General features: G+C 35.8%; 1 protein-coding gene and 1 non-coding gene across 3 annotated transcripts in view; both read right to left on the reverse strand.

The window, feature by feature from the left end:
• Positions 1-8,679: 8,679 nt before the first annotated feature.
• The window catches only part of LOC138320691 (nascent polypeptide-associated complex subunit alpha-like), an 88,657-nt gene continuing 83,704 nt past the window's right edge, over positions 8,680-13,632 (reverse strand). The window contains exons 2-7 of one of the 2 annotated variants that reach the window (XM_069263854.1): positions 13,145-13,278; positions 11,967-12,060; positions 11,463-11,593; positions 11,051-11,188; positions 9,517-9,639; positions 8,680-8,806 (exon numbers count right to left, since the gene is read on the reverse strand). In XM_069263854.1, coding sequence (XP_069119955.1) covers positions 8,792-8,806; positions 9,517-9,639; positions 11,051-11,188; positions 11,463-11,593; positions 11,967-12,060; positions 13,145-13,276 — 633 coding nt within the window. In that variant the 5' untranslated portion in view covers positions 13,277-13,278 and the 3' untranslated portion in view covers positions 8,680-8,791. Of the gene's footprint in view, positions 8,807-9,516; positions 9,640-11,020; positions 11,189-11,462; positions 11,594-11,966; positions 12,061-13,144; positions 13,279-13,632 lie in introns of those variants that run through there. The other variant, XM_069263853.1, reaches the window with a different exon arrangement.
• LOC138322564 (small nucleolar SNORD12/SNORD106) lies at positions 11,667-11,755 on the reverse strand. Its single transcript, XR_011208436.1, has one exon. It is a non-coding gene; the product is annotated as a small nucleolar SNORD12/SNORD106 (small nucleolar RNA).

Here is a 13,632-nt window from a genome sequence, read left to right on the forward strand (position 1 = left end):
TAACTGAAGAAAATTACTAAATCGTCTACTCCTGTTTTTGATAGTGAAAACGTACCATTTGTCAGCGGTAGCATCATTAAGCTATATCAAAACTATTTATATTTATCTTTAAAGCTAAAAATATATTGTATACACTATATTGTAGGTCGGAAAATATTGTTTTTGCAAAAATGATCTTGACAAAACCAAATTGACCTATAACAAGGAATGCAACCGTCCTTGTGTTCTGATGGGAGGAGAATCTCCGTTTACACGTATATAACACTTATTCCTTAATATCACAGGTCACGTTTTTAAAAGATTATATAATTATTTATAAATATTTTCTTTATTTCACTTAATCCGACTTTCTGATTGGCGATTATTTATCTTCATGCCTCTATGAAAAAAACATCTATGAATGGCGCCAAAAATCCGACGTTATCGTGACGTCGCAATAAAGACATAGACGTTGCGTATTGATTTTTCCGCTGTAAAATCAGTGGAATCGTACGTTTAAACATATTTATCAAGTAGTCTGAAAATATGATTAAAATACACCTATGAGATAATCCTTAACTCTCTTTTCTTTTTCAGGAATGGAGCGTTGTAATGAACAAAGATACAAGAAAACAAAAATATCCCAACAAATTTTGTTTATTATATTTCCAGTGTTGTTATTTTACATCAACATTCACAATTTTCTATGAATTTTATTTAACATTGCCATTCACTGTCACCTCAATACGTTTACCTTTAGTGTCATTTGTGCTAGACTCTTCAAATTTTGAAACTTTGTTGGCAGTTTCTGATTGTCCTTGAATAATGGTACTCACAGACCGTTTTTGTGCGGCAGTTGTCCTCTTATAACTCCTAATGGCAGTGTCCTGTTACCTCCGAAATTAATTGTTCATCAACCCCCGCCGTAATAGAGGCGCGTTGCTGCAGACGCACGAAGAGAATGGTTTGTGCGATGCCCTGAAAGTCCAGCTTCTTTGCACAAACAAGAAACAACATTAGCTAGTTTGTGTCTGCCTAAAGGTTGGTTAGTATACCACACTGATGCAGATGGTTTTTGCAGGGGACGTAAATAAAAAGCTTCCGATTTACTTGCGACATTAGATGGACAAAGACCACGATATTTTGTATGCAATGCCAAAACACAGCGATCAGACAACATTAGCTAGTTTGTGTCTGTCTAAAGGTTGGCTAGTTTGTATTCCCTCTACGCAGATTCCGGTGTTCCTGTCCACCACGCAAAGCAAAGTTCAATCCCATTAAATACACTAAAGTTCTGACTAACTTTTCTGGAGTATCCAAGCCAAGCACACCCTGAGACCACATGATATCCTCTTCAACGTCAGAAATAGGCAGTGCTTGATTGTTTGGTCCTCCAAAATGTTGCTGTGACTTTTCTTTCGTGACATTATCCAGAGTGTTTTTTTATTTGACTAAACGAAGTGTCGCTTAGAAATTTATAACTTTTATCCAAAGTATCCAAGTGCAGCTGTAAACAAATTACGATTGTGTAAATAGTATCAGCTGGGTAGTCGGATCCATCGACTTTCTTTGGTTCACAAATAAAGCGCGAAATCGAACAGTTCAGCTCATCCCATGTCATATTTTCTAGTTCCACTAGGACTGGACTGATGTTCATAGTCTTTGCCATTTCATTCCTGTCAGTTTGCCATTCTTTAAAAGTTTTAACAACCCATTGGATTTTATTCATAGTGTTGGCTGCAAATCTGATATATAAAAAAAATCTTATTAGATTCCGTTCACTGCTATGAAATTAAATTTATACCTTGAAATGTAGAATGTTATTATAGAAATCTAGACAAAAAAATATCGCCATTATTAACCTATTAAGCAAACTTGCCAACCGTATACAATGTGTAAGGATATATCCCACTACACAAGCAAGGATCAATCTAGGATTTGGAGGAAGCTACCCTTTTGCAAAAAAGGGGAAAATTTGAAGAAATATTGGGGAATTTTACTTTTTCTTATTTTGGTTCAAAACTATATTCATTTGACAAAATAGTGCTGTAAAACAACTGATTTTTTGTGAGATTTAGTAAAGCAAGGTTTTAAAGAGTTTGAGTTGATCACAAAAGATACAGTAGCTGTATGATAAATATGAAGAAATTTGCAAACAAAAGTCTAAAAATAATAATGAAAAATAAGTCACAAGTGAAATTGTGTCACAAAAATGGTCATGTTTTAGCTTCACAAAGGGGAATTTTTAAATCTTCAGGGGGATTTTAGGTGAGGGGAATTCATTCCTTGAGCGGAATCTACCCATAAACGGTAGTGAATCAGAGCTAGATTGATCCCTGACAAGGTTTTATTCAGAACCCACTTTTGTGTATTTTTAGTTAGATTAGGTATACAACATCATACTGGATTTATTATCAATAAAAGCAATTAATTTACTTACCTTTTACATTTTAGACTGCTCATTTCCATGTCAGATTTTGGAATCTTAAATCTGCTTTGTTTTTTGCATCCACTTAACTCCTTTTCTATATTTTGCCATGTCATAGACAATTCTTCTTCGCTGATGTCAGAAAACTCATCATTTCTAACATAAACAGGCTGCTTTTTAACAATATTTATACTTGTTTCCCAGTGATGAAATGTCTTCTACCACATTATCGGTATCATAATCTGACTGTTGTTTGGCAGAGTAATTACTCTGAGTAAGAAAAATACTTTATCCTCACTTGATGAAGACATGTTCTCAAATGATAGGTCTGGAGTGGACTATCATACAGATATAGAGCCTTCAGTATGTCTCCTGCGATAGTTAGCACATTTTGCATGTGCATGACATGACCTAATATGCATAACAAAAACTCTCCGTTCCTTAGCTCGATCAGGTCTGACAGTCATATACAGGAAAAATGGCGGCACAATTGGGGTGTATTTTGGGGTGTATTGTAAGTGTCCATTCCTTTAAAGGGACTAAATCTCTAAAAAATCATGTAATAAAAGATAAAAAGAATTATAGGACTAAAATTAATTGTAAAAGTTGTGTACTTTGTGTGTTAATAACAATATTTAAAAGTTTGTATAACAATTTTGTTCAAAATGGAGAAAAACTGAAAATAAATAGGACCGACCTAGTCACTAATTTCATATTATTATCTTTCGGCGAGTGTAAACAACCCTATGTGCATGCGCGACGCGTGAACATTCCAAACATCCGATCGAAGGAAATCTCATCTGTCTAATGGACATATCTACTATCGACTGAAAACACAAATTTATCGACTACAGGTTCCTGATTACTGTGTTAATCTAACAAACGTTGAAACGTATGCAAAAGTTTTGTGAAGAGTTTTCTAAGTGTAAATAATCCTATACTGTACAGGTTTTTTTGTAATAGCCATAAAGAAGGGTTTTCATTATATAATATGGTTTTATACTTGCTTTCTCTACCAATATATTATTTTCATTGTCATGATATTATGTACTATTCCGCTAAACCTGCCAATATAATTAGGCTTTTAAAAAATGGCCTAATATAATAGACTTTATAATAAGGAAAAAATGGCGAAAAACTAATAATATATACATTCCCTATATATACCTAGTTAAAGTCACTATCCGTCTAATGGACATTCCCCTATATGTCACTAGTTAATATAACTTTTTAACATCTGATTTACTTTAAAAAAATCAGCCTAACTATATATCTAAAAATTTTATGTGTACTTTTATGTATTCAAAGCAAAAATATACCGTTACATTATACATTGTAGACCTATGTAACATAAATATGTTTGCTTAATAATGTACATGTTACACCTGTATACATGTATAATATACACATAATTAACGGGTGAAAATACCTCTCACTTCTTGTCATATTCCATCAAATACTCTAAAGCTTCATCAGAGACTATGCTGTTTTACTTGGCAATGTAGATACAGGGGCGTAGGAAGCGGTTGTGGAGGTGGGGTTCGGTGGAGGAGGGGTCGGGGGGGGGGGCAAATGCCTCCCCGTTTCCCAGATGACGAGAGGCAAACATTTCATGGTTGCCCCCCCCCCCCCTCCATTTTCGCCAGACTAAAAAGTTCTAAAATTTGAAAGCAATAAAGGGTCCTCCTGCACATTTCCGTGAACTAGACTTAAAATGTCAATCAGGGGATGTTCTACGTACTATTTTAAAAAATGTTTCTATAAAAGATTCATCTGTTATATGACTAAAGCAAAACAATTAACTCATTATTATTTTGTGTTAAACAACAATGTACCGATGGTGCTGTGCAGCCTGCTTTGTTTTTTGCATCCACTTAACTCCTTTTCTATATTTTGCCATGTCATAGACAATTCTTTCTTCGCTCGTGATGTCAGAAAACTCATCATTTCTAACATAAACTGGCTGCTTTTTAACAATATGTATACTTGTTTCCCAGTGATGAAATGTCTTCTACCACATTATCGGTATCATAATCTGACTGTTGTTTGGCAGAGTAATTACTCTGAGTAAGAAAAATACTTTTATCCTCACTTGATGAAGACATGTTCTCAAATGATAGGTCTGGAGTGGACTATCATACAGATATATAGAGCCTTCGGTATGTCTCCTGCGATAGTTAGCACATTTTGCATGTGCATGACATGACCTAATATGCATAACAAAAACTCTCCATTCCTTAGCTCGATCAGGTCTGACAGTCATATACAGGTAAAAATGGCGCACAATTGGGGTGTATTTTAAACAAAAAACTCTCCATTCCCTTAGCTCGATCAGGTCTGACAGTCATATACAGGAAAAATGGCGCACAATTGGGGTGTATTTTAAACAAAAACTCTCAAATTCCTTAACTCAGATTTGACAGTCATAACAAGTAAAAATGGGGCACAATTGGGGTGTATTTTAAGCGGGTGAATATCCTTGTAAGTGTGCATTCCTTAAAAAGAATGGGCCTCCCTTCCTTATAAGCTTTGATGCACCTTCGCCTACCAATTAAAGCGATACCACGTCGAAACATTATCTTGACTTGACATGTGAAGATGGTTCTGATGTCACTATTTCATTTTAACTTCATCAAATTATGAAATAAAAAAAATGTTTGCGAGTTTTTGTGAGAATCCTCTACGCGGATTCACAGTTTGCAAACAAAATGTCTTTCATAGCCCGATAAAATTAAAAAAAAAAATGTGGTATCAATGCTTAAATATACAAAAAGCTGTCAGTCAAAAGTACACAAACGAAATGCTTTTCTTTTCTAAAGTCCAAGCAGATCGAAGTAGACATTTACCAGAGGATAAACTCAAATTATTTTGTTAATATGATCTATGTCCTCTTTGTGTATTATATTACATGTACAATCTCGGTTTTTTGGGTTTTTTGTTTTTTTTGTTTTTGTTTTTGTTTTTTTTCATTTTTGTGACGATTCGTTGCAGAACAGTCATTAAAAATATGATTTATGCGTTTCTATTATCATGCCTATCATTGTCGTACTGATTAATTAAGACACTATGTATTTAGAAACAATAATGAAAGAAATTACCAATAAGAAAATTAAAAAAAAGTGACAACAACATCTTAGTGTATTCCAAAACAATAGGTAATTCCTGACACAGACAACACTACCTGAGAGTGTAATAGGGTCATATTTTATGTGAATTTATGTACCCCTTGTGCGTTTTCTAAGGACAGGCAGTCGCCATTTTGTTTTAACTCTGCTTGGATACAACACCGGGGTACCGACCCTTATATCAAGCGCGTGTGAACCACACACACGTGACTCGTGCCCCCGAAACGTTATATATAGCGTCACGGTACGTAAAACTCTTCACATTCACACACGTGCAATCAGTCAAAACGCTCGTTGTTCAGGGTGTAACAACGAACACCTAACGGCTCTAGATCTACTTTACTACAGTACCCAAGACATATTTAACATGTAACCTGAGACGGTGCCATAAGAATAAAATGGTTAGTACGGTCAATGTTTTCTCAAATAAAGTTTCTAAGAACCATATACAAGAATGTAAAATATATATACAGTTGAATAAATACGACCTTCATTCACCTGACAAAGTTTCGTTGAAAGGGACAATTTAATCTAAGAGAACATTAAAATTTGTACATATATCGGGAAAAACAGTTCTAATGGAAATAAGATCAGTCGGTTTTACTGTCATATGCTAGAAAAGCCCATGGTGGTGAAATGCGTGTGAAACTTTCAAACTCTCTCGCTGTCCGCCATTACACATTGTAGTCGAACATCTTGTATGCCGAACCCTGTCCCTTGCTCGTGGAGTAGTGCAACTTTTGTCTTGAAGTGCTCAAATCGCTCTGACAGTAGTGGTTTACCTTAGGTGAATTGTCTTGCCTAAAAATCATTTTATTACCTCCTCAGTGGTTATGTAGTTCATTTGTTAATGTGCGTGACTTTGGCTCGGGTATGGGTACAGAGTGCATACTGTACCTGCTTAATCGTATCGATCATTGTGTCAAATGTTTCATAAGAAATGTAGAACAATACTATAAGACTCTTTCATATGTGGATATGAAGGATAGGGATATTCTACCCGAGGGTCACAAAATGTAGTAAAACCCGAGGCTTGCCGAGGGTTTTGCTACATTTTGTGATCCCGAGGGTAGAATATCCCTATCCTTCATATCCACTTATGAAAGAGTATTTTTCTTTCATACCTTGATGTTTTATTGCAATTTTACAGCTATAATATCCCGCCATTTTGAAATAAATTCGGAGAAATCGACGACTGGAAGTCAATTTTCCATACATGAAAATTAACGTGATATTTTCATAAACATTCCCTTGTTTGCATCTTTTATAGTAAAACCAGTCATATTTGTGAAAAAAGGTTGAAATTTTACAGAGGAAATAGAGATTTTGTTGACGCCGTGACGTCACGAGGCTTTATTGCATGAGTAGCCATGCAATACAGCCTCAGGCGACATGAGTGTATTGCCCTGGACCAGCCAGTATTATACCCGTAGGTATATGTACTTTGCTTCTTGCTTATATAGATCTAGAGCGATGCTCATTACGTAGGGCCATTCCATGTCCCGGCTGCAGGCCGTGTGCAAAATGTCAAAACACGCGTGGGGTTTAGCCTATAAAACGAGTTTTAATGTGGTTTGTAATATTATTACAGCAAAACTTTTAACCGTACCGTTATACATAATTAGCAATCAGCTTGGATCTGGTTACCTACAGAATATAGTGAATTCACTCGTATAAGTTTTTACGGTATTTGTAACAATTACGATTGTGTTTATAGAAATGTTAAAGTGCAACACGTAGAAGTGGTGGTACAGCTAATGTAGCCAGAGCTGGCACCATTTACCTGTGTAGCTACACTCATTCAATACATCGATACAACACAGCGGCACAGTGGTAGGGGTTTATATGCAGGCATCGTTCTCAGTTGGGGTAGTACGGCTATAACAAGAGATCACAGACGGATCTTGGCGCCCACCAAAGAATGATCTGTCTGACAATGGAAAACGGTAACTTTCTCTGCTTTTCAAACATATTACATTTAAAATTTGAGAGAGATCGCTTCAATACTTTCTGAGAAATAGCGGTAGCAATCTTCAACTATCTAAATACAAGATGGCGGCCTATCGGCCACCGTTCAGTCCCAAAATGCAATATGCAAAACTAAGGCACTAGGGGAACCTGGATATGAAATTTGAGAACAATCCCTTCAGTACATTCTGACAAGGATTTAAAAGTGAGGAGGATTCGTGACCGTCTCTTTACATTACTAAACACCACGCGAGACGCCTATGAACCAGGAATAAAAACACATTTTTCTCAACAAATACGTGTCTGATCGAGTCGAACGAAACACCAATGTAAAATTTATCAAATCTCACAACGTTTATTACTTGCTTTAAGACGGGAATATATAGAGGCTATGTCTAAAAATTGCGTTAAAAAAGTACGACAGCTCATGAAATGATGACCCGCTTCAGAAAGTAAGACGGTGACCCTCGCACCCGCAAGATACATCAAGGCAGCGCCGGCGGATATCAAAACGAAAATCAGTCGTCGCCCAACGTCACGGTCAGTGCCCAAACACAAAAGCTCCTGCCTTGTATTTCCCTAAAAACCCAGTGTGACTTATCCTTCTCATATACATCCTTGATTCTGAGAAATAACTTAACAATCTTTAACCATCAAAATTCCAGATGGCTGCCAGGCAAACATCTTGTTGACCGATCTGTCCCAAAATGAAATATGCACAAAAAGGTCCCTAGGGAACCTACATGTCAAATTTGAAAAAGATGCCTTTAGTACTTTCCGAGAAATAGCGAGAATCGTTAATAGACAGATAGACGACGGACCAGACGAAAGGTGATTTGAATAGATGATGGCTGAAAATGTTTGACAATGCGTTCTCCACAAAGGAAAATCGATTTCCATTCACTAATATATCAGTTATTTCAGAACTTTTTTTCATTGTTTGTCTGGTTATTAGTGATATATCATTTCATATCCTACAAACATCTATTTTGTAGTGACCAGGGCCTGTTTCATCAACATTCCTTAATTAAGAAATTCCTCCACGCCATTATTTTTTCCTCTCAATGCTCTAAGATTTCCTACTAAAATTTATTAATTTCCTTTTATAAGGAATGTTCTTAAAACATAAATCTGGATTGCGCTGTAGTAATCTCCAGAAAAAGAAGATGTATGGTAGAAAATGTTTTATGCCTTTATTAGGCTGTATACATATAAATATCACAATGAAAGAGTCAAGTCAAGCACAATGGGGTGTGAAGCTATACACATGGGGACATCGAGGCAGCAGGGATCACATCGTCAATTCCTGAAATGACAAAATATGGGTATACGGTATTAGAGGTACAGCATAAACATAATTAATCAATATAAAATATGAAGGAATCCTAATTACTTCATTGTTTTAATTTTGGCAGAGACCTATCCTTCATATATGTAACAGGGTGCAGGACTTACAATAAATTCATTATTATTAATTTAATACCCGTCTCTGCAAGGGATCGAACTCGGGGCCTCTTGATTACTAGTCCGATGCTCAACCATCGAGCTAAAGAGAAGTTCTCTCTAGCTGAGCAATATATTGTGGATAGTATTGACCAGGGTTACATACTTTCCCTCCAGGAATCAACTCGTCCTCGAGTTTCCAGGGGTCACAACGATTCCTTCGCAGGTATCATGAAGTATCATTCCCGCGTCCCTACATGGGCACCAATGTAACAGGGTGCAGGATTTACAATAATACCTGCCTTTGCCAGGGATCCAACTAAAGACCTCTTGATTACTAGTCTGACGCTCAACCGATCGAGCTAAAGAGAAGTTCTCTCTAGCCGAGCGATATATTGCGGCTAGTATTGACCAGGGTTACATATAGAAAGAAACATTTACTATCCGAATTCTGCTGTTATTGTACTTGTAGCAGTTAATAGTAGGTAAAAATATACAGCCACAACAATCATCATCAAAATAGAAACCTTTTTTACATCAATCTATAACGATATATTGTGAACTCAAACGTACCATGATAGCATTGACAATGTCGTTATTATTATTCTTAAGTGCCTTGACAGCTTTAGATCTTGATACATTGGCTTGGGACATAACAAGTTCAATATCCTTGGCTTCCACGCCACTCTCATCAACCTAAAACAAAGAGATTCAAGTAGAAGTATTGAAAAGTTACATCTGACAAGTGATGGATGTATTATCTCCCCTAGTTTAAATCTACTTATCTAGTGAACAGTCGGGCAAGGATGGCTAAAGTTGGTAAAAATGGTATGAATGTATCCAGTATAATTTCTTATGAAATAGAAAAATATAATTTCTCGTCAAAATCTGTCTGCGAACGAAGAAATTAATTTAAAGTATGGGAATTCTAAAACGTTTTCTCGGCTCACTATGTCCGTGGTTACATTTCCACGCAGCCTCGCTTTCAATGCTTTCAACTTTTCTTTACTTTAATGGTCAGAACTGGGAAACTAAGCAGAACTTGACCGTCGTATTAATATGCGAGAACTTTTGGAAGGCCAATGAACGCATTTAGACTGGTTTTCTTTGCCCGACTATTCACTTTAATGTCAGGAGTTCTAAGAGACCTTGGTGTTGAATAACATTCAACTTATATTGAAAATTCATAGAATATGGTTACAAATGTATGTTAAAGTAATATTAACTATTTCACAAATTGTCTGCCTCAATATAAACATGAAAAGCAATGCCTGATGTGTCAAACCTGAACAGCAAAAATGATATTAAAACAGTCCATCTGTTGATATTTAGACTACACCCATAGACCAAAGGATTCCATTATAAAATTAGAAAGAATTAGGATAAAAATAGTTTGTCCACTCAATAACTACACAGTAGGAAATCCTTTATACAACCGATTCTTATATATATCTGTTTTTTTTGGAACAAAATTTACCTCGCCCTCTTCTTCCGATTCCTCCTGAATAGGCTCGGCGATGGTGCTTGGGCTTTCTCCACCCAGGCTCATGGGGTTTTCTGGGGTCTTGAATTTTTCTGCAGCCTGCATCTGGGCTTGTTGACTCAGATCTTCAATCTGTTAACAACAATGCATCAGTATCGATTACTGGTGATTTTCTCAATGTAGTGTGGCATATTACAGACAATATTCTCAATTCCATTTTTTTCACCTTCGGAAGTCGGCATACATATTGTTTTTTTTTTTTTTTTTTTATAAAGCTGAATTGATCCCCTCATTTTGGAAATCAAGAAAAGCAATGCCTGATGTGTCAAATTGGGAAAAATCACAATATCAAGTATGGTAATCTATATAAAGTCTTCTATAGCACTCATTAGTTTTACCTTTGAACAGCAAAAGGTATCTGATGCTGGGCTTTTGTACACATGATATTAAAATGTTTGAGTCCATCTGTTGATATTTAGACTACACCCATAGACCAAAGGATTCCATTATAAAATTAGAAAGAATTAGGATAAAAATAGTTTGTCCACTCAATAACTACACAGTAGGAAATCCTTTATACAACCGATTCTTATATATATCTGTTTTTTTTTAAACAAAATTTACCTCGCCCTCTTCTTCCGATTCCTCCTGAATAGGCTCGGCGATGGTGCTTGGGCTTTCTCCACCCAGGCTCATGGGGTTTTCTGGGGTCTTGAATTTTTCTGCAGCCTGCATCTGGGCTTGTTGACTCAGATCTTCAATCTGTTAACAACAATGCATCAGTATCGATTACTGGTGATTTTCTCAATGTAGTGTGGCATATTACAGACAATATTCTCAATTCCATTTTTTTCACCTTCGAAGTCGGCATACATATTGGTTTTTTTTTTTTTATAAAGCTGAATTGATCCCCTCATTTTGGAAATCAAGATAAGCTATTTTAACAAAATTAGGATGCTAAAACCAAATTGGGAAAAATCACAATATCAAGTATGGTAATCTATATAAAGTCTTCTATAGCACTCATTAGTTTTACCTTTGCTTCACCGAACACAATGTAGGTATCTGATGCTGGGCTTTTGTACACATCTGGTCGGTTGATCACAAATAAAATGTTTTTGGACTTTCTTATTGTTACACGGGTTACACTTTGTACTTGTTTCAAACCTACAACAAAACAATTGAAATTGGTCAGGACATTGCATAGTATAATGCACAATTGAATAAGATAGAAATTGGTGTGCTTGCATCAGATCAATCTGGCAAAATTCAGCTTTTGACTCAGCATTTATCGATAAGTTGGGGAAAGATTTTCATCATCACAAGCACTTCAGATCAGTAGAATATCACACAGCCTGACAAAAGGAACCAATTAAATGATTAATTGAAGATTCAAAATATCAACAGGCTTAATGTTTAACAGCTTAAAATAGAATACTTTTTCCAATTATTATCTTTTATGACACTATTTAACCATTATATTATGTTGCCTATCACTTCTGGCAAAATACAATCAAGTAACAAAATATTAGAATTATACCTAATTTAGACATCGCCTTTCTAGCCTTCTTTTCACTACGACTTTGTTTCGCTTTGCTCGTAAGTTCTTCTGTGATTCCTGCTGCTGCAGCAAGCTATAACATAGAAAGTATATAACGTTATATAAAACATCTTTATATTGGTTAAATATTGATTTACAGCAGCTTTACAAACAACACAGGGATGCACAGTAATGTTTTACGCAATTCTGAACAAAAAGATGTTTTCAAAAATCCAAAAAAAAAGTTTCAAGCAAGATCTTGTGACATAAGAACACAACAAAAGTTACTTAATCACTGGAAGTTTGGAAAAATCATGCTTAAACAGTATCATTTTCACTATCTTGTAATAATGTTGGCTTATACATCAGATTTTAATGGTCAGGTATATTATTTTTTATAATGCTTTTGTTTCAGTTTGAAACAGATGTGAAGTGGGACTGGACTGGATCGAACATCAACAACAGTCTGCGACTTTAAGCACTAGTCTGACACCCACGACTTGTAATTTTACAACCAGACTAGTGCTGATTGTAATAAGGCTTTTTTCCCCACTTAATTGGGATGGGCCTTTTACCTTATTTGGAAAAGAAATGTCTAGGTGGTAAACTGTATTTTTGGGGAATTTGGCTTTAATTTGAATTGTCAGAAAAGTTAAAAAAAAGAATTGGGGGTTTACCAGTCTAATGACTAGCAGCAAAAAAATAAATGTTCAGTGTTCAATCTACGATTTTCATAGCAGTGATTTTTAGGGGGAAAATTGTAACAAATTGGGAATTTTTAACTGCGAAAAAGTTACCCATTACTGAAAATAAGATATTGTAAAACAGTAAACTATTTCATTTCATCAAAGGTTCAGAACTTCAGAACTGTAGTTTGTTTTTAGGTTAATCTGTATGTGGAAAGAAGAAAATTTCCAATTTCCAGGGTTTTACTTGTTTTTCAGCGATTTAATTTGGGAATTTTTCATTGCAATTGGGGAAAAAAGACTGTAAAAACCAGGTAGCTCAATCAGTTGAGCATATTCTGATCTGGCTGCTGCTTTTTCTCCTATGACATACCAAAATGTTTGTTTTTCAACGTTCATTTGTAGCAATCTTCAAATATATAAGTCCAGTCTTGGCTACCATGGACCTATTTTATTTTAGGAGCCAATAGCAATGTTCCTATATATATATACCTGGCTCTGTTGTGCGGCATCCCCTTCTTCAAGCTCTGGCATTGAATCACTGCTGTCAGATTCTGTACCGGAGGCTGAGCCCTCATCAGGCTTCAGGTCTTCCATTGGTCTCTCTACGGCTTCAGTTGGCATTTCTGGGTGAAAATATACATTTAATGGCCATTACTAAAAGCAGTTTGGCAGGAAATATGATTTGATTGATACAATACATAAATACCACCCCCCCCCTCCCACACACGCACACACTTTTAAGGTCTGCGAGAGATGGGAGATGGTTATATGCATATGTCCTCCATCCAGCATTCACTAAAATTGAACAAATACATAAGGGAAATCAAAAACTGTTTTAAATACACTTAAGTCTCCACTTTTAATATATATCCATCTATCCGATCGCGATTTGTCATGGCAGGCACACATATCAAATTTGTATATATGTTTCTGATATTGGCACATCAGAAACATAAACAAGTGACTAGACGCTTGCT

The sequence above is a fragment of the Argopecten irradians genome, chromosome 4 (assembly GCF_041381155.1).
Source record: "Argopecten irradians isolate NY chromosome 4, Ai_NY, whole genome shotgun sequence".
NCBI classification, from domain to species: domain Eukaryota; kingdom Metazoa; phylum Mollusca; class Bivalvia; order Pectinida; family Pectinidae; genus Argopecten; species Argopecten irradians.